Source organism: Eleutherodactylus coqui, chromosome 1 (assembly GCF_035609145.1).
Source record: "Eleutherodactylus coqui strain aEleCoq1 chromosome 1, aEleCoq1.hap1, whole genome shotgun sequence".
In the NCBI taxonomy this organism is placed as follows: Eukaryota; Metazoa; Chordata; class Amphibia; order Anura; family Eleutherodactylidae; genus Eleutherodactylus; species Eleutherodactylus coqui.
The window spans coordinates 93,478,282-93,500,377 of NC_089837.1; the positions used below are offsets into that span (position 1 = coordinate 93,478,282).

At 41.5% G+C, this 22,096-nt stretch overlaps 1 protein-coding gene across 1 annotated transcript in view; it reads left to right on the forward strand.

The window, feature by feature from the left end:
• Positions 1-21,663, forward strand: part of SLCO2A1 (solute carrier organic anion transporter family member 2A1) — a 53,312-nt gene extending 31,649 nt beyond the window's left edge. The window contains exons 7-14 of the mRNA XM_066598102.1: positions 499-580; positions 8,786-8,950; positions 11,507-11,693; positions 13,252-13,381; positions 14,952-15,121; positions 15,203-15,267; positions 16,216-16,339; positions 18,278-21,663. Of these exons, the coding sequence (XP_066454199.1) occupies positions 499-580; positions 8,786-8,950; positions 11,507-11,693; positions 13,252-13,381; positions 14,952-15,121; positions 15,203-15,267; positions 16,216-16,339; positions 18,278-18,398 (1,044 nt within the window). The 3' untranslated portion in view covers positions 18,399-21,663. The remainder of the gene's footprint in view (positions 1-498; positions 581-8,785; positions 8,951-11,506; positions 11,694-13,251; positions 13,382-14,951; positions 15,122-15,202; positions 15,268-16,215; positions 16,340-18,277) is intronic.
• Positions 21,664-22,096: the final 433 nt, after the last annotated feature.

The following is a 22,096-nucleotide window of genomic DNA, read 5'->3' on the forward strand; positions in this document are numbered from 1 at the left end:
CCTTTTACATATCTCGAATCTGATTTAGTGAGCACTAAGCCAATAATTGTTCTTCGGGTAGGAACAATTGCTAATAGGATCGCTTGTCCCTATAGACCGGCTATCCATCTCTCTGTTGCTGAGCAGAGAGATGGACAGCCAATTAGTGAGTATTTTAATGCAGACGTAAACAAGCCAATCAGTGATAAAAGAGTGTTTGCTTGTTCATCAGTTGATCGTTGGTCTCTTTACATGGTCGAAATGTTGGATGAATAGGAATTTGTAGGAACTTTCGTCCCCCACAATCAGCCCGTGTAAAAGGACTATAACAGGAAAGAAATATACTGCATTGGCTTTAGGTGACATTTTGTCCTATGGCCTCACTGACTTCGGTTTGACCTGATCTACTGCTAATATATGCATATAGATAATGTATGATATATATTATGTAACCATTGGTGTTCATATATTTTTTAGCAAGTACAAAAACAATATCATTATGTTTCTTTTCGGTCACAGAAATTAAACACAGAGGAGAACGTTCTGAGAAAGATCCCGGATGCAACCAACGAGGAAAGTTCAGTATGGAGTTTTATTAAAAGTAAGGAGACAGCACCACAGGGACACCTCGGCCAGCCATATCACAGGAAGGGCTGAGCACATTTAATTCCTCAAGTGCATGAAAATAATCCTGTCAATTGCTTATACTGTGAATTTTTGTCCTTGAAGTACAGTTCAGTGACTAACAATAGCATGAATCTTATGACTAAGAGGGTAAACCCTGCCCAAAGTACAATTTCTGGCCTAAACTGGATGTTGTGTTGCAATTGTTGAGAATGAAGAATACTTTTTTTTAATGAACTGTTGCCTAAGCTATGTCTCTTTTGCGACCACGCTCACTTTTCTCATCAGTTTTTCATTTTTGGTGTGTGATGAGAAAAGTCACAATTTGTTCTACAGGTATAGAGAATACATGTCTGACTTCTCAATTTAAAGTGGTTGTCTGCTTTTGATCATTCCTTTGTTAGAAAGATCCCGTGAAAATGTATTGATCTCAAGTGTGAACCCTGAGCAATCAACTGCGAGCTTCGGGAAACCTGATATGAAAGTATTCAGTTCTTCTGGTGCATCGCCACAGGCATTACAAAGCATTACAAAGTACCCATTGAAATCACAGATATTTCAGGTTCTGCAGAACAGGCAATTTTTTGTAGCTACCTTCTGCTCCAGCTAATCAGTGGAGGTCCTAAATGAGAAAGTTAATTAAAAAAATCGAAAATTAAAAAAAGTCACACAAAACTGTGATTTATATAATAGGTCATTTTCTGATGACCTATTACCTTTTTAATTTTTGATTACAATTAGAGATGAGCGAGCATACTCGTCCGAGCTTGATACTCGTTCGAGTATTAGGGTGTTCGAGATGCTCGTTACTCGTAACGAGTACCACGCGGTGTTCGGGTTACTTTCATTTTCTTCCCTGAGAAATTTGCGCGCTTTTCTGGCCAATAGAAAGACAGGGAAGGCATTACAACTTCCCCCTGCAATGTGCAAGCCCTATACCACCCCCCTGCAGTGAGTCGCTGGCGAGATTAGGTGTCACCCGAGTATTAAAATCTGCCCCTCCCGCGGCTCGCCACAGATGCATTCTGACATAGTTCAGGGAAAGTGTTGTTGATGCCGGAGCTGCTATAGGGAGAGTGTTAGGAGTGATTTTAGGCTTCAAGAACCCCAACGGTCCTTCTTAGGTCATAGAAATCGCAGATCGCACCTATGTGCGATCTGCGATTTCTGTTCTCTTCTCTATATGCGCTCAATGGGGCCGGCGGCAGCAGCGCCGACCCCATTGAGAACATATAGAAGACAAATCATTCTTCTCTGCCACAGCTGTAACAGCTGTGGCAGAGAAGAACGATGTTTGCCCATTGAATTCAATGGAGTCGGCAATACAGCAGGTTCCACTGAAAGCAATGGGCTGCCGGCGATCGTGGGATGAATTGTCGGGAAGGGCTTAAATATATAAGCCCTTCCCTGCAATTCATCCAGAAATGTGTTACAATAAAAATATATACCGGCGTATAAGGCGACGGGGCGTATAAGACGACCCCCCAACTGTCACCTTATACGCCGGGAATACAGTGGAGCAAAGAATAAAAATCATTACTCGCTTCTCCTGGCATTCTGCGCCGCTGCTGCAGGCTGTCGCTCCCTCCTGGTTCCCGGCAGAGCATTGCTTTCTCTACGAAGGGCTTTAAATCCCCGCCTCCAGAAACACACGTGCCTTCAGCCAATCACAGCCAATGACAATGATGTCATTGAATGGCTGTGATTGGCTGAAGGCACGTGTGTTTCTGGAGGCGGGGATTTAAAGCCCTGCATCCAGAAAGCAATGCTCTGCCGGGGACCAGGAGGGAGCGACAGCCTGCAGCAGCGCCGCAGAACACCAGGAGAAGTGAGTAATGATTTTTATTCTTTGCTCCGCTGTATTGCCGGCGTATAAGGTGACAGTTGGGGGGTCGTCTTATACGCCCCGTCACCTTATACGCCGGTATATATTTTTATTGTAACACATTTCTGGATGAATTGCAGGGAAGGGCTTATATATTTAAGCCCTTCCCGACAATTCATCCCGCGATCGCTGGCAGCCCATTGCTTTCAGTGGAACCTGCTGTATTGCCGGCTCCATTGAATTCAATGGGCAAACATCGTTCTTCTCTGCCACAGCTGTTACAGCTATGGCAGAGGAGAACGATCTTTATGCTGACAGTGGGGGGGGGGGGCACTCTTGCCGCTATTGTGGCTTAATAGTGGGACCTGGGAACTTGAGATGCAGCCCAACATGTACCCCCTCGCCTGCCCTATCTGTTGCTGTGTCATTCCCATCACTTTCTTGAATTGCCCAGATTTTCACAAATGAAAACCTTAGTGAGCATCGGCGATATACAAAAATGCTCGGGTCGCCCATTGACTTCAATGGGGTTCGTTACTCAAAACGAACCCTCGAGCATCGCGAAAATTTCGTCCCGAGTAACGAGCACCCGAGCATTTTGGTGCTCGCTCATCTCTAATTACAATCTATATCTTTACAAAATTCTACTGACCAGAGAGCCAAATAATCAGAACTCGATAACAGCTTAAAGCAACCTTCCAGATTTAGGACAAAATTCTGTCCCAGGACTGGAAAAGGGGCATATTACCTGCACTTGCTCATCTCTTCTGTCTCTTTGATCCGCTGATTCCAGATCCTGTTTTTGGCTATCCTTGATGGCTGACACAATTTTCTACCTACCTAATGCACACTGTGTACTGTTTTCTGATTGGCCCAGGCTGCTCATGTGATCAGTGCTGGCCAATCAGAAAATAAGTATAATGTATTAATAGTCTAAGACTATCAATGTATTGTTGGTCTTAGGTTGTCTGAAGATCACTTCATTCATCTTGGATGGCTTAAAACAGGAATTGGCAGAACAGAGGGCAAGCAGAGATATTTCAGGTTCTGCAGAACAGGAATTTTTTTGTAGTTGTAGCTACCCTCTGCTCCAGCTAATCAGTGGAGGTCCTAAATGAGAAAGTTAGTAAAAAAATCGAAAATTAAAAAAAGTCACACAAAACTGTGATTTATATAATTTACTGATGACATGTTACCTTTTTAATTTTTGATTACAATCTATATCTTTACAAAAATCCTACTGACCAGAGAGCCAAGTAATGGACTGTTGCTTCCTGATCAGTAGAGAAAATGTTTCAGCAGTCATCTCACTAACATCACAGGCAGGATTACACTGAAGGGTAACACCTATGTAAATAATATAGGATCCATTTTTTACAAGAGGTATAAACTGTGACTATCTGCTCCCCCTCTGTGCAAAACGACCCTTGCACAGTCACAGCATGTCCATGAGACTGCTGTAAAGCATCTCTCTGAATTCTGTTAAATGCAGCCCTGGAAGATGACCACCCCCATAGTCATGTGCAGACAACAGAATAAAAAAAATTCTACAATAAGAAAATAAAAACAAATTAGAAAAATTGAATCTATTTCTCTGCTTCAGTAATACAAATGTTGTTGGTGATATAATCCCTTTAAAAATGGCATCTCAACATGGGTTTCCAACATAGATGACCCCCTTTAAGGACACAGAGTTACCTTCCTTGTGCAATAGTTTCACAGTGTGCCTTTTGTACTAAAATGGTTGAAGAGAAACAGTCAGCTAATTACACTAATAGTTCACATTTTATTTTTTAGTACAGAAAATGAAAACTAAATACCTCAGGGATTATCTGGCCATAAATTGAAGACAGAATGTTTGTTTTAGTAAGAAGAAAGGGTTGAAGGGTTTTTATGATTAGGACAATCATTTTATGTTAGAAGGATCAGTGAACAGTAAATAAAACTTAAGTCAGCTTTAGGAACCACAGGGATGAGCTCAAATGAGTGGGGGAACCGTGTAGCTAGTGTTTGACCAGCAATGCCACCACTGGTGAACTGAAGTATTACACACTTCTCATTGATATCCATGGACTGTTCATGTAATGAATGGTCATGGTGGCTCCTCTAGAAGGAGAGATGCTTTTTGATTTGACTGGTAAAAGAGGGTAATTATTGAATCTGATCTTTTAATTCTGATTTCTCTAATAGACTAATGGAAAATGGGCATAAACCAGAAACCCCTTTGAATGTTAAACAACTCTGACACGACTCATTTTTAAGAGGAATAAAGGATGTGCTGGTCAAAGTCAGAACTCGATAACAGCTTAAAGCAACCTTCCAGATTTAGGACAAAATTCTGTCCCAGGACTGGAAAAGGGGTATATTACCTGCACTTGCTCATCTCTGCTGTCTCTTTGATCCGCTGATTCCAGATCCTGTTTTTGGCTATCCTAGATGGCTGACACAATTTTCTACCTACCTAATCCACACTGTGTACTGTTTTCTGATTGTCCCAGGGTGCTCATGTGATCAGTGCTGGCCAATCAGAAAATAAGTATAATGTATTAATAGTCTAAGACTATCAATGCATTGCCGGTCTTAGGTTGTCTGAAGATCACTTCATTCATCTTGGATGGCTTAAAAGAGGAATCGGCAGAACAGAGCGCCAGCAGAGAGGAACAATTGCAAGAAATATACCCCCACTGGGGTCCCAGGTTAGAATGACAGCGGTTTCCCAAAAGAAGACACTGTCTTATATTATGTTTTGCCCCAAAAGAGGCACAGTGTCTTATTTTTGAGGGGTGTCTTATAATACCACCTAGTAGCCAGCGTTCGGATCCCTCGCAAAGGTCTCCCACACTGCTGCAGGCTTCTGTGTACACAATAAACCAATCACAGCCATTCATTGAATGACATCATTAAAAGCCGTGATTGATTGATCGAGCACCGACTCTGATTGGCTGAGGTGGCGCTCGATGAACCAATCAGAGCAATCGTTTGCTGGAGGCGGGGTGTTCAACCCAGGTACAAATGCTCTTTTTAGCGTTCTGGAGTACACAGTAACCTGCAGCAGCGCCGCAGCCTAGCGCGAGGGACCCGAACGCCGGCTACAAGCTGAGTATTGCTTTTTTTTTCATGTAGTGTAGCTACGGCTTATTTTCGGTGGAAGGCTTATATTTCAAGCCCACCCCCCTCCCCAAATCAGGGTAGGGATTATTACCAGGGTAGGTCTTATTTTTGGGGAAACGTGGTATGTCCCAAAACCAGAGGGTCATTTTAAAGACCACTTTACGTGAAGCAACTTTTTTACTTTTCACTGACGAATTATTAGGATCATTATTTTTCTGTGGGGGCCGCTATTATATAGACATATCAACAGGTAAACACAGGATCAGACGTCTCAACCAATATCCATATAGATTGGAAGAATCAGAAAATCATAATTAGCAGTGCTCCGAAATTTGAACTATTTGTATATATTCCCAGGAAGCCCTTCAATGCTTCTTCATGTCATCTATCATTTAGTTTGTATAGTAGAACCAGTAGAAAGTGCAACTCTGAAGTCAGCTCACTGCCAGGATTAGGGAATTAAGACATGTTTTGATTATCATAGCTTAACAGGTAAGGTTTATAGTTTGGCAGCGGTTATAACAGGATTTTCTCAGAATGTGGAAGTGATTAGCAGAGGACAGGAAAGTGTAAAGTCCTACCACAAACTATGAGTGTGCTGGGACACGCACAAAGCTGGCTTTTGTTTGCTGCAATGACCATAACTTTTCCAAGGAATACTTGGCACGCTTCATAGTCAATCACACAGCCGTTCAGGAACATTAATATGAAGAATTTTGGCAAGAACATACTTGAGTATGCATCCAACTTGGCAGTAATAGTCAACATGTGCTGACTGGTGGCCAGGAGCGTTTAGTTACAGGATAGAAGGCATGGCAATTATTAGTATTTTTTAAGATAAAATGTAAGCAAATAAATAAATAAGCTGCAAACTGTACTAAAACTCCACCTCTCGGCATTCAGTTAGCTCATTCAGATACGTGGAGTTATTTTGCTTGGATGTGTGACTTTATAGATGACTTTATAAACTGTGAAATATTACTTGACAGCTTAGTTTCCACTTGGCTGGAGTTACTATAAACCGATGCGTTAGCCATTTAGTAGGGTTTCTCCAGGACAAGCAATGATCTTGGGGACCCTACAGAACCCTATTCTCCTGACATGTGCTTATTGTATTGTTCTATCCATGGGCAGGAAGCTACTTCCACTTCAGAGATAAGCAGGGAAATGGCTGCCAAAGGTCGGGCATTCAGTTAGTTATTTAACCAAGCAACTTGACTAGTGACAGGATGTTGGATGGGAGTCAAGTGCCTATCACAGATAAAACAGTTCCAGGGCTGTTGATTCCTTTCAGTTCCTCCCAGTAAAAGAACAGGATGCAATAGAGTGCTGCCTTTCGTGGAAGTTATCGAAGGTGACTACCCAAGCTAAATTAAAAATTGCAAGGATGAACTATATATCTGCCAAAATACAATCCCTTGCTGTCGGAGGATGAGACCCCTGGGGCATTAGATAACCTTGGACCTCAGGACAGTGTAAGCAAAAAGGAAGAGAAGACAAGGTCTGTTCATACTACTACTACTACAATTATATTGGTACAAATCGAAGTGCAATGGTAGGGAACCAATATAATTGTAGTAGTATGAATAGACTCAACTGAAGAAATCGTGCATTTTTGGGCACAACTCTAATAAGCACCAAAAGATCTGTAAAAAGTTCCTCAAATACCAACAGATCCAAGCTGTAAGGAAAATGGTTAAGTGCCGTCCAAAACATCCCAAACCCTTAAAGTTGGAAAAACATAACTCATCTGACGAAGACCCTCAAGAGGGTTGAAACGTATTGTATTGTATGTACTGCATATTGCTATATGGTTTAATAAATACATTCGGGTATATCTCCTGTGTGGGAGTCTCTGGTGCAGGGGACCACCAAGCAGCACCCTGAGTGATGTTTTTCCAACTTTAAGCGACACCTAATCAGTCAATGATTAATACTATTGTTCCCATTCATTGGTTGGAAAATTGACTTGACAATGAATGTTCCCATTCACTGATAGCAAGCTGTGAACTTGAAAAATAGCACTTAATTAATTATGTGAGAAGATTGTAGAGGCTTTTAGGACCCATTTAAGTAGCACCTCCATGCATCGGCGTATATATGCTGCAGCCATCTTGTACTACTGAAGGACCATTCTTGATAGCTGCTATTAGCCAGGCAGCACAATGTTTTGTGCAGTTTGAGATGATAGTGTACGACACTTATTCCCATACAGTGATGACAGATCTGCTTTAAAACTCTTTTCCAGGATTAGGTGAAAAGCACCATGCCTGTCCATACAGTAAGTCTGGTATTCCATGTGAGCTCCATTTAGTTGAATGGGGAAGACATGCAATACCAAATACAGTTCATAAACAGATATAGTGCCATTTCTGGAAAAATAGCAGATCCCTTTTCTAGTCCTAGAAACCCCCTTTAATACACATGATACACACCCTACTAGGGTAAAGATTAGTGTGGAGTGAACTGAACCAGTAGAACCCTGTTTCGGGGGCAAACTTTGCTAAGCTTAGCACAAACCCGAATCAAGCTTTTAGCAAAGTTCTACTGGTCTGGTTCGCTCAGCTTTAGTCCTGAACACTGGTGTATAACACTGTCTATGAGCCATAGAAGCCTTGTATAACACTCTGAGAATGTTGTTCAGAGCTTTTATGGCTCTCAGACAGTGTTATGCACCAGTTTTAGGAGTTTTGGTGAACTTCTGTTTCCGTTTGAACTAATTTGGTCCAAACCAAACCTTATGAAAAAGTTCGTCAAACAGATCTTTTCAAAAGTTTACTAGAGATGAGCGAACATGTCCGTTACGGACACATCCGCACCCGGACACCGGCTTTGCCGAACACTGCAGTGTTCGCGCGTAAAGGTCCGGGTGCCGCCGGGGGGCGGGGAGATGCGCGGCGGCGCGGGCGGCAGTAGCGGGGAACAGGGGGGAGCCCTCTCTCTCTCCCTCTCCCCCCCACTCCCCGCCGCACCCCCCCGCGCTGCCACGGCGGCCCCCGAACTTTTTCGCCCGAACACTGAAGTGTTCGCAAAGTTCGGTGTCCGGGCGAAAAAGGGGCGGGGCCGAACGTGTTCGCTCATCTCTAAAGTTTACTCATCAATAGTGAAAATAATGTTTAGTTTTACTGAAACAAATAAATTGAGTACTAAGTATATGTTTGAGTCTGACTTGTCTCTGGACATACTATAGTCATGTCTGTATACTTCCATGTTTAAGTCATAAATGTTTGTTTTCTCTGTTTGCAGAATTCCCCCGATACTTTGTGCATCTGCTCATGAATCAACTATTCTTGATCCTGGTCCTCTCTCAGTGCAGTTTTTCATCAGTTATTGCTGCTCTTTCTACCTTCCTCAACAAATATCTAGAAAAGCAATATGGAACCAGCACTACAAATGCCAACCTTCTCATTGGTATGTGATATTCTAATTCTTAACATTTCTATGGCATACATGGATGAGCACCTCAGAGTAATAACAATCTCATGACTCAGTAGTTAATAATCATCAAGATCTTTCCTGACCTGCGTCCAGCTGGCAGTATGTTGTTTTTGTCAGATAAGAATCTTGGGAAACCTTGCCTTCTACTGAGCACATATGGTCTTGTAAATCAAACATAGGCAGTGTGAACATGTGGATTCTTTTCAAGGAAGGTCCAAGTGAAACATCCATCATCTTCTGAACTATTATTTAGAAGTCTTGAGCATCAGAATAGGACAGTAACCTTTACTTATTTAATAATTTTCACATTTTCTGGAGGCAGATAGAAAATCTTGCTGGGCTCTGATGTGCCAGCAGTAAAGTGCCAAAAAACAGTAAAAACAATAGCAGTCTTTTTTTAATCTAAATAGGTTTAAACCTTTGTGGCGATTAATTCCTTTATATTTGTACCAGTTTTGTTTTTCTGATACAGAGCTCTCAATCCTCTGCATAATTAAATCATAAGTGATAAAATTGTAGTGGCCTACAACCTCCACTAGGAGGAGCTTACTGCATACTGCTTACACATTTAATTCAATAACAAATCTGTATGCAGTAAGCTAAGTGTTCTCTAATGCTGGCTGTAGGCTACTAGACTGTTGTAATTTAAATGCTCCCTGACCTTTTAACAAACTTGTGATTATTTAATACCTAATATGATAACTAACAAAGAAGTAATTCATTTTATTTACCTAATTTTTTTATTTCTGCTGAAAAATCTCTGGCCACGTGGAGACTCTTCTTTCTAATTTGCTGTCCACTGCCTGTTGTCAAGTGATATCTGTCTCTAGTAACAGAGACATCAAAATGGATAACAGGAAGTGAAAGAGTGTTGTTTGATGCTCCCCATAGATGTCTATGGAGAGCTGAGGGGGAGGAGGAAGCTTCTGCAGAGTGAGAGATAGGCAGAGAGACTAATACCCCATTTACACTGACAGATGATCACTCAAAAGTCGCTCAAACGGCAGTTTGAGTGACAGTTTTGAGCGATCGTCTTTGCATACTTTATAGTAACTAATTAGCTACTATACAGCTATGCAGGCGCAGCGGGACACCGCCGCTATCTCTCGCCAAACACTACAGCTGTTCTGCATGAACAAACAGCTGTAGTGTTCTCTGTGCTTACAGCCTGTGCCCCACTGTGAATTCACAGCAGGACACAGGCACAGAGAATCTTATCAGTGCAGCCGGCTGATAACAGCCCGCTCCACTGATAACAGCTGATCGCTCAATTCTAGCAAGCTAGAATTCAGTGATCATTGACTTGTGCACTAAAACTGCATGATGTCAGTGCATTTAGACAGAACGCGCATCGCTCAAAAGATTCTTTTGAACGAATTTTGAGTGATTCTAGTTGTGTCTCAAATCAGCCTTTACACAGATGTGGTGCTGAGGTTAATAGCAAGTGTTTACAGTGTCACAACTATGGAAATCACATCTACACTGCTCAGTAATGTCATCTATGATGCTGTTACTTCTGAGAGTGTGCAATAGAGAGATAGAAAAGATATCCTGCTCTCCTATGTGTGCAATATGTACAGCCACTATAATAGCTGGTCTACACCCACCAGTTCAGGTAAGACTGAGAATTAGAGCTACAGCCTGCTGAGAGAAAACTGGTGAAAAGGCGATATACAAGTCGTATAACAGACAGCTATAGCATTACTCCTCATGTACACACATGGCAGCTTATTCTGTAAAGTCAGGTACCTTATCAATACATTTCTATGTAGAGGAATTAGAGCTTTGTATCAGGAAAACTGAGCTGTAAATCCTCTAAAGATATTTTATTAAATTGATTGACAAAGAATGTTGGATCTAAAATGACACAGTGCTATAAGGTAGAGATGCACTTTTAAAAACCTGTTCGAGCAAATATTTCTACCACTAATTCTATATAATGTCTGTTTTTCTTTGCATGTGTAAAAATGGCTCAAAACTGCTGCAACAATACCATACTAGACGTAGTTTGTAATAAAAGTTTTTCTAACATTATTTTCCTTTAGTTACAATAGCTTCTAACTGCTGTTCTAGTTTTGCTCTATTGTGACCAGTTCTAGATACTACTACTAGTTCATGGACCTAGAACCCACTGTATTAAGAATCTTGCCACAATTCAAGCAAATTGTTTCATTAAAAGTCAAACATATCTCTATATTGGTACCTGGAGATTACTATAACACTATCCTTAAAGTAATATTATTTGCACTATTATGCAGTCTTTTCTGTCCCTTGCATTACTTTGCACAGTATGTATTACCTTACCTAGAACGGTTACCGCTGTGTAAGCGCAATCTAATGCCTAGCTGCTGCTGCACTGTAGATAGTCTGCTGATTGTGATTCTTCAAGTGTAGGGATCAATGCACAAGCTGTGATAGAACAGGATGGTTATGCGCCACTTTAAGGTTTGGATTTGATATACGTATATTTAATTTATGGTTCTTAAACTGATCTAATATAAAGTCAACCCATGTATCTCATGTATGCAGGTGCTGTAAATTTGCCAGCTGCTGCTCTAGGAATGCTAATTGGAGGAATCATAATGAAGAAATTTTGTTTTTCCGCCAAGGCGATACCTCGCTTTTCATTGACTGTTCTGGTTACCTCAGTTCTACTCTGCGTACCTCTGTTCTTCATGGGCTGTCCAACACAGAAGCTGGAAGTCTTCAGTAGCAGGTACAAAAGTCAGATATGCCATGTAGTGGCCATGTTACTTAAAGGGATTGTCTGAATTTGAAAACCAAAGGAAGGGAGTGGTATAAAATAATAAATGCTCAAGTACTTACCTCTTAATCATCCGCTACGCCAAAGCCGTCATTGCAGTCCTCCTCACCAGATCACATGCCTCTATACCCACTTGACCACTGCAACTAATTTAGTGTGACCTACACATTCTGAAATGGAACCAGTGGTGTTTCACTTATAGAGCATTCACCAATTCCTAGCCCATGTGATATGCTTATAGGGTGCAACATTGATGCCACAGGCCATGTGATGCGCTACTAAACAGAAGAGCGGGTGCACCTTAGGGACTGAAAATACAGTAAAAAGTATTTCTCGGAAGAAAGGAGGAATCATTAGTCAAATTTAAAAAATGGACAATGAAAGTCATAGGAACAATCACAGAATTGGCCTGTGATTGTGGTGGTGCACATGGCCTATTTCGCATCATCAAACTTGAAGGATAAACCTATGTATTCTGTATTCTGACTTGAATGGCCGTTTCAAGAGTATGCATATTTATGGATATGTGTGTCCAAAGCTGAGAAGTCTGGTGGCTCAGTGATGAGAACATGGTGAACTTAATTTGGACTAGATAAATACTAGAGACAGAGGGAAAGAGGGCACAGACATGTTGGGATTACTAACATCTAGATAAATACCACGGAGGGATGACCATAACAGTAAATAATTAGTCCAGTTACAAAGAATTTGAAATTTCTCCTTTAGACCTGCAAACAAGGAAGATGGAACAATACCTCTGCAGCGCCACCTTTTGGATGGCAGCATTCCTTTAAATCAAAGGATGAGTTTTTACCAAGTCTGTAAAACAATGATTGGGAATAGCATCCCTTCTGGGTGCTCTCCTTGGGGAGAGACAACGCCTTCCCCTGACTCACTCACCCCCCCCCCCAGGTGTCTCCACACATCCCCTGTGTGCGCTTCTTAAGGACACCCCTCTTGACCTTCTTCAGACCTTTCATACTGTCCACTGATGCTAGAACCCCACTCTGAAGTTCATTCCATTTTTGAGGGTATCAAAAATGGCAATAAATAGAGTTCATGTATGCATGTAGGGGCAGAAACTGATGTGAGTGCACTTTCTGTAGAGCCCTACACAACTGGTAATAAATACATAAAGTAGTCCTCATGTGGTCACTTTAAGAGAACATGCCTTGGTTTCACTCTGAGGTTTGATAGTTAACAAAAATAGCAAAACCTGACACCTTTGGAGGATATTTAGCTCCTATGTAAACCTTCTAAATGATGTTTATGAGACAGTTGAATTTTTCTTCAACTTCTTAATATTTGTCCGAATACCAAACACGCCTTGGAATATTTGGCAGAGATACAAGAAATTTCTTTTTCATGTAACTTTCCATGTAGTTGCTGTTGCTGTAGTTGCTGAGGATATACTTATGAGTACATGTAAGTCAGTAATCTACTACTAGAAATCAGTCATGACTGTTGCTCTTTAAATTTGGTCTAATTGAAAAATTGTGATGTTTTGCAGTCCAAATATGGCTTGCATTCAGCAATGTTCTTGCCCAGAACATGCTTTCCACCCAGTGTGTGGGTCTGATGGAGTGGAATACCTGTCTCCCTGCCATGCCGGATGTAGTGCTTTCAATACTTCGTCATTGGTGAGCAATCTACGCAACTTAACATTCTTGCAAGTTTTTAAATGGTCATTGTACTTACAACAAACTTTGCATTATCAGGAGTATAAACAAAGATAAACTTTGTAATTTCCAGTTTTTTCTAAAAATTGCCTTTCTCTACACCTATCAGAATTTCTTTTTTCACTCCATCCTAAGCTTATTATTCACTATTAAAAACTGCTAAAACCATCTTGAGTTTGAACAACTCCGAGTGGTCCCATTACATGCTGCCAATAGAGGTCTATGGAGAGAAGAGGGGGAGGAGGGAGAAGGAGCCCAGTGAGTGAGAGAAGCAGAGAGCAAAACAAAGAAGCTCCTAGTTTTTTAGCTTACCTCAGTGCTTTATTTACATCTACCCTGCTCGGTATTACTGTATAATGTCCTTCATGTTACTTCTGTTTCCACATATGTCAAAGTGATAGGGGAGCAGGATCTTCTATTCTCTGTGTGCAGTGTATATGAGATGACATAGAAGCTAGTCTACACCCAGTATCTTAGGAAAACCTGGAAATTAGCCTGCAGAAGGGCCCTGCTACAAATGCCATATATAAATCATATAATGGTCAGAAATAGAGTTATTTTGCATGTACACACACAGCAGCTTATTCTGAAAAGTCAACTGAAATGACGGGTATGCTTTTAGTGATAAAAAGGCTACAGTGCCAAGATGATTTGTGTAATATGCAGGAAAGAAAGGCAGAGAGGGCCTGCACTGCTAAGGGTTCATTCATAGCTTTTTGCAGTTTTAGTGCATGAAAATTGTACCGTTTTCACTGCATATATATGCGTATTTGGTGCATATGTTTTTTTTGCATGCATATTCACTGCATTTTTCATGTGCGCAAAAAAAAAGATGCAAGAAGGACCAACTGATATTACTTTTTTTTCTACATGGTCTCCTGGCTTCATGCATTAAAATGTACTGCCTTTTTTTTAAACGATCCCATAGACTTAAATGGATGTAATACGGACCAAAAGAAAACAAGCTGCAATTTTTTCATCCTCATAAAGTACACGCGTGCAAATCGCGTGTCAGAATACTCCAGTGGAAACCAATGGTGTTCTATGTTGTCTGTACTATGTTCGTATAAAAATATGGACTTCATACGGATGCAAACTACACTGTGCGAATGAGCCCCCAAGTAGAAGAAATGCAATGGTCAAACATTCATCTTACAATAAGCTGCCCTATAGCTCAGCTACAAAATACAACATGCCTAGTCGTTTTTTCTCTAACAGCAGATGTGTAGGTACAGTTTTGCTGCTCCCCACTAGGTTGACTGTTGTAGTATGGTCCTCATCATATATAGCAAAAGGCCAAAAAATTGGCAAACTATCCTATCATTCTCCATGCTACTTGTATGTATATGTAATGATGCACATTTTTTAAGTTAATGGATCATCCATCTAATTGGTGGTTTACCTCTCAATCTACGGCAAGCTTTGCCATCTACGCCAAAGCTTTCCATGGATTCAAAAATAAACCAGACACTTGTCATCACAAGACTGACAACTTTACTGAAGTATGTTCTCTTCTTTAATCCGGCATCAGGTATATACAAACTGCTCCTGTACCGGTGATATTTCCCTTGGTGGAACCGCTCAGTCGGGATCATGTCTTGTTAGCTGCGCCAATCTCCTGCTTCCAGTGATATTCCTCATCTCATTTGCTGGACTTGTTGCCTGTCTGTCCCACAATCCGCTTTACATGATGGTCTTAAGGTAAAGTAGGAAAGGCAAACGACATTATTGATATTTATGAAACCGTACAACCCACTTAATTTTGTCTTCTCTTTTTTTTAGGGTTGTACCTCAAGAAGAGAAATCGTTTGCAATTGGAGTTCAATTCCTACTTATGAGACTTTTGGGTGAGTTTTGAGAAAAACTTTCTTCATTGAATCTGTCAGTCGGCCAGCAATGCTGGATTTTACATTGACATGCACAAAGAGATACCATATAGGCATATAGATGTCATAGAGGTTCAGGACCCCCATCTATGAGCCTGAATGGAGACTCGCAGTGGCTCTCGTTCTGCAGGACCCCATTCTTTGTATTTACTGTACATATAATATCCTCCCTTCGTGGCTGCTGCAATACAAACAGTGCAATTATTCATACCCTTTATTTTATAGCGTTTTTTTTTTTAAAACCATTTTTAGCATTATTTTTCAAAACGTAGGAAGCTACAGATATGTTTTTTTTCAGGCATTCTTCTCTATAGACATTTTTGCAAATTTTTTTCCAGGCATTTTATATGTGTGGGGAAAAAATGTCACCGAAATTGCTTGTAAAAATCACTGCAATAAAAATGTGAGGGCAACCTTAAAATTATCTCATAAAGATGGCATGGCCAATAAGAGTCAGATGATGGCCTTATTGTGTTAATGGCATGCTCCATTTTTTTCAACCACGAAGTGGCAAAACGCAATCAAACATGCCTAGTACGTTGCACTGCATTCCTCCTATGGAGCATGTAGTTCTGATAAATTTGGCCCAACTTTTGTCTGTCTATTATAGTGTTATCTTGTCTAACTCTACAGCAGTATTAAGACCTCTGTCCCAATATGTATAAAGTGCTAAATGATCCGCCATAAATTACCAACCATGCCATTCACTCATACTATCTAACCAGTTACATTTCGAGAGACCTCAGTGAAAGACTGTAAACCTTTCAAGCAATGATAGGCTAGAATAGTGGAATTTGAATTTCGTCTAAAGTGTATGGACATCTTAGGAAAGAAATACTGCTGTATTCCACTTTCAAGAGATCAGATCTCCTGACATCTCTAAATGTTAACTTTGCTTTTGTGTCTCAGCATGGTTGCCAGCCCCGGCACTCTTCGGACTTGTCATTGACTCTTCCTGCATTTATTGGTCTACATCTTGCAGCCAGAAAAGAGGAGCATGTCGGTACTATGATAATGACCTTCTAAGGAACAGGTAATCTAATATCTTTGTATGCAGAACTCATTAGCTTGGCCTTTATTTATAGTACATAAAACTAGCCGGATAGTTTAGCGGTTGGGACTGGTGCCATTCAGCGTTGGTGTCCAAAGTCTAAATACAGCTGAGGATACATCTGCATGGAGTTTAGACTCCTTGTGCTTGGGTGGGATTCCTCCTTTACTCAAAACTAGAGATGAGCGAACACGTTCGGCCCCGCCCCTTTTTCGCCCGAACACCGAACTTTGAGAACACCTCGGTGTTCGGGCGAAAAAGTTCGGGGGCCGCCGTGGCAGCGCGGGGGGGTGCGGCGGGGAGTGGGGGGGAGAGGGAGAGAGAGAGGGCTCCCCCCTGTTCCCCGCTACTGCCGCCCGCGCCGCCGCGCATCTCCCCGCCCCCCGGCGGCACCCGGACACTTACGCGCGAACACTGCAGTGTTCGCTAAAGCCGGTGTCCGGGTGCGGATGTGTCCGTAACGGACACGTTCGCTCATCTCTACTCAAAACCCATGATCAGACCGGACTATTTGAGGGTATACTTGAAATTTGTGATACAAATTGTGAACTAAATAAGTCTATGTTCACACATAGCGAATCTATAGCAGATTTCACCCTTTCAATTTAATTTAAATTGAAGGGGTGAAATCTGCTGCAGATCTGTACCTAAACCCACGACAAGATCTGCAGCAAATCAGTTGTTTGAACACAGCCTTAAGGCTCAGTATCATTATATAGAAGTCTATTCTGGAGCTTAAAGTGTAACTGGGCTTTCTAAAAACTTTTGACATGTCATAGGGACATGTCAAAACTTTTGATCCCTGGGAGTCCAGCTGAGAGACCCCCACCGATTGCCAGAATGAAACAGCTAAAATGATAATCTGAGATCTGTCATGGCTCACAGGCTGAAGACATGCTCAGTAGAAAGTCTATGGGCCTGTCTTCATTTAGAGAGCAGTGACAATCCTCGGACCAGCACTTCAGCTAGCTCAGTCTAGAGTTCGGTGTGGGTATCAGTACCTGGACAATCAAAAACCAGCCATCAAAACTTTTGACATGTCCCTACTAGTGATGAGCGAGCGTACTCGTTAAGGCAAATGACTCAAGCGAGTATTGCCATTTTCGAGTACAGGCCAGCTCGTACCAAAAGATTCAGGGACCAGCGGGGGTGAGCGGTGAGTTGCGGGAGTGAACATGGGGGGGAGAGAGAGATCACCCCCCCCCCATTCCTCCCCGCTTCCCCATGCTGGCCCCCGAATCCTTTGGGACGAGCGGGCATGTACTCGAAAATGGCAATGGCAATACTCACTCGAGTAATTTGCCTTAGCGAGTACGCTCGCTCATCTGTAGTCCCTACGACATATCAAACGTTTTAGAATGGGCAGTTATATTTTAAAGAACTCAATGAAACAAAGTAATACCACATTTCTAGGCAGAGTTTTACACCTCATCCGACTACTAACATTTAAAGGAGTTGTCTTATTTATATGGAAGTTAGACCCAGCGATCATTTGCTATTTCAACAGAAAATTACATTTGGCCAGACGTTAAGCATACAATAGCCTGTAGCATTATATATTGGCCATTCAAATATATCTCTCTATATGTATAATGCATAGACGAACTGGGTCTTTCAGATCTCCACTTTAAGTCAAATAAGATGGATCCTATAAGGGGGTCCCATTTATATGACCTTTAAATGCCGTAATAGATCATATGGACAGAAGGTATCCTCATGAGTGATGAAGCAGTAGTTCTACCACTAGGCAGGCAACAGGCATCACCATTACATATATTAGCACTGTAGCATTTGCTGTCTCCTGCCTCCTGGTGCACCAGGGAATCACACTAAATAGTCCTGTAATATTGATGGTTACCATGTATTTACACAAGGCAGCATAATATGGGTTAGAATGAACTAACATTCCTCTCTCCATAGGTATCTTGGTCTACAGATGGGATACAAGTGCTTGGGAATACTGCTGCTTAGTTTAATTGCCTGGAAAGTAAAGAAGACTAGAGAATACAATTTACAAGAGAAGAATCCTGCCTTGGCATAGCTTCTCTCCTCCACAGCCTGGGCTGCTGAACTAAAGCCTTTTGACTTTCCATGAAACTATATTCCTCAGGGGCCGGACACTGCAAGCTCTGCCAGAGCCCCTCCTAGCAATGCAAATTACGAAGCTGACTTTGTGGCCAGCAGAGCAGGACTTAAAAACTATTCTCAAAGTTTTCCAACTTCAAAGACATGAAGTCCTCCTGGAGGACGAGATAGAAGTGCCTGTACCACAACTCAGTATACATGATTTAACGAGAAGAACGTAGAGACATACAAGTAAAATTGCACTCACATTCATAGATCTGTTTATATCATTCAGCCATCCTAATCCTGCTGCTGTACATAGAAGGAACTGGGGCACCGAAGCCTGGAAGTGAAATGATGGACTTATAATCAAGCACGAGAATTGAGGTTCTGCATAGCAAGAAACAAACTACTTTCTTCAACTTTATTTAGTCTGCCATTGCAGCAAATCTTTTTTTTCCTCTACAAATTCCAGGTATTTAAGGGTGAAATCTGGATGTGTGTCTAGTCTAATGCAATTATAAAACTGCAGGCTTCATCCAGTTTCCAGTGGTCAATTAAATCTCAGCTATAATTGAACTGCTGGGATGTAACCAAATTTGAGCACATAAAGTGGAGGGCTCGAATCAGGGAATTATGAAAGACAGATGTGCAACATATTCAGTTCTCCATTGGCCAGCGAAGTGAGAGCTTTCTCCATCATCAAAATCTTGGAGACTGCAAGAAGGAGGCTTATTTTGCTGCTGCCAATAAGATGAGAACTGTGGACCATATATGTTTGACCAAAGTCGGTCAAACCCAATGATCTAATGAGTATGGCGGCAGCCAATCATCCAACAGTCATCCCAACGATAACCACTCCTGTACTTTCACACAGAAGCGATGATTGCTCCGTGAATGGAGGCGAGCTGCAGATCGCTCCGGCCACCCGCCTCCATTCACAGTAAACAGGCAGTTGTTCATAGGAGAACGACGGCCTGTTTACATATCCCGATTGTCATTTGACTTTTATGCCGGCCTAAACTGAACGACAAACAATAAGCTAATTAATTGTTGTTCAGCTGCTGACAGCATTTACACTGGATGATTATAATTCAGATTCCCACCTTCTATTATCATTTCATGTAAAAAGGCCTTTATTCCCTGCCTACCACTGAAATAAGTGAGTGCACTCAGGCAAGTTGAGTTTGTATGCTTATGAAGAAATTGAGGAAGGTAGATATCAATCAAACAAGCAGCTATCTATATATCTATCTTTATGACTGTGACGACCCCAATTCAAACCCTCATCCTTTATAAGCCTTATAGAGAGTTACAACAAAGGACACTGGAGGACCACTGGCATCCATTCATTATTTAGTGGGACCCTCTATGACAAGCAAGTTGGAGATATCACGACTTGCAATTTGCAATTCTGGTTCTCTACCAGTCTCTATTATTTCTTCTACGGACCACACCATGTAGTTTCTGATTAGTAATGATTAATTGTGTTACTAGATCTCAACGTAGTCACTTAACTGTTGGCCTTTTACTAAGGCTTCGGGCACAATAGTGTACTTGGGTCCATGTGCTGTTTATGTTAAATCACAAACAACACATTATAGCCTATGGGGCTATGCACACTGCCGTTTTTTTCACATGGACCGATGGTCTGTGTGAAAAATCTTATCACATGTCCTATTCTTATCCATATCCTGACAAGAATTAGGACAAGCATATGCATGTCAGTATGTGGGCAGTCTATGTATTGGACAGGAGTCCATGTGGTGTCCGATGTGGGTTGTACCCAAACCTCATGGGCGCAGCTCACAGACACAGCAAGTGTGTGCCCAGCCTAAGGCTGCACTCCCACACAGCAAAAAGCACTTGCCGTAGAGACCCTGCTCAGCTGTGGAAATCAACGCCTCTGGCAATTAATGTTGGCAGGATTGTGTGGCTATTGGCAGCGACAGCTGGGTGGAGTTTCAGCCGCATGCGGTTTTTGCTGTATGGCAGAAGAGCCTTATGTTTGGCTATTGAGCTCAGTTCTTCCAGACCTCCGATGCCAATTCATATTGCTCCTTGTCAGTGTTTCTGGTATGACTTATTCTGGTTCTGGTTTATGCTTTAGTTCCGGCGTACTCCTCTGTCTTCCTGACTCCTGGTTTGCCTTCTGGCTTTTCACTGATCCACACTGTTCTGCCTGCTCAGTAGTGATTAGTCGCCCCTTGGTTTTAACCAGGAAGCTCCTCGCAACCACATCCATCCCCTAGTAGGGGGCAATGGAGAAGAGCAGTAGACCATAGACTCTACTAAGCAGGGTGCCTCGTCCGACTGCTGCAGCCTTTTTTGGGCAGACAACTTGGATTTCATATGTTACAACAGAGGATCTGCCTAATTTAGGGGTGTTTTTCACAGTGTTCAACCTCTTTATATCAGCCTCTTCCTATATATTTGGCATTACTATAAATGTGAGAAAAAAGATTTTCATGTCATCTGTCCAGTTCGTCTTGTGAAAAAAATGGTTTAAAACCACAAAAATGTAGCATCTATTAAATCAATTTTCTATCTCAGTTCTTAAAAGCAGAAAATATGCTTATTCTCTATAGAAAGAGACAAAACCCTATTTGACTCCAAACACAAAATACAATTTGTAAGGGTGATAGAACTATTGAAAGGAGAATGCAATGCAAGTTTACATGAAGCTGTACTTGATCTTATTTATAATGTATTCCCAGTTGTGATTCTGCCCCCTAGTGGTGCATTCATTAGAGCTCCTGATGTGGCGCTGCTATATACGATTCAAACTAAGCCAAAGTGTCAATTGACCAAGATTGTGGAAAAATCTGAGTAGATTAGTCCGGGGCTGCAGTGCAATGTTTTACAACGTTACTGATTAATTAGACTTGTGGAGTGTCAGCTGACAAGATTGCATACAACCCAATGGATTAGTTATGATCAGCTGTTATCTGATGGGTTTATGACTGTTGTCAGGTTTATGTCTCAAATGTTCTCAGATGAGTTACTGAACACGTTTTCTTTAAAGGTGAATTCCACTTCAAGACGTCCTTGTTTCTTGGTGGCATTTTTTTTATTTCTGGCTTGTAAGAAATGCCATTATTTTTCCTTAAGTTTTCTGAAGCATTTTTTTAAATACAGACATTTTAACACTAAGTCCTGTAGAGCAGTTTTTGGAAAGCCAAAAAAAACCCACTAAACCTTGAGCGTGCTGCATTCTGAAAAAACAACACGAACCCCCCCCCCCCCCCCCCCAAAAAAAAAAAAACTAAAGTGGTGAAAAACACACAAAAACTGCAAAAAATGTTTATGGTGTGTTTCTTACCTCCCCTATTAATTGGCAGCTAACATGGCAAATTTTGTCTCAAAATATGCTAGAGAAACCTTAAAAAATGATATATTTTTCCTAAAAATTCTATGAAACCAACTTAAGGGGCCACTCCGGTGAAAACATATTTTTTTCATCCGTGCACCCCTTACCTGATTGCCTGTCACATGCTGGAGGTCTCCTTTGTGTATTACAGTCACTTCCGTGCAGTGCAGTTTTCTGATACTTATCAGGCACCATCTTGATGGTGAAAATCTTGCTTTCACTTTTATATCAATCTGAGCATAGCATTAGCTAGAGGTTGTACCGTTTCTGCCTGGCTGGACAGTTTAACGATCATTCAACTAAAG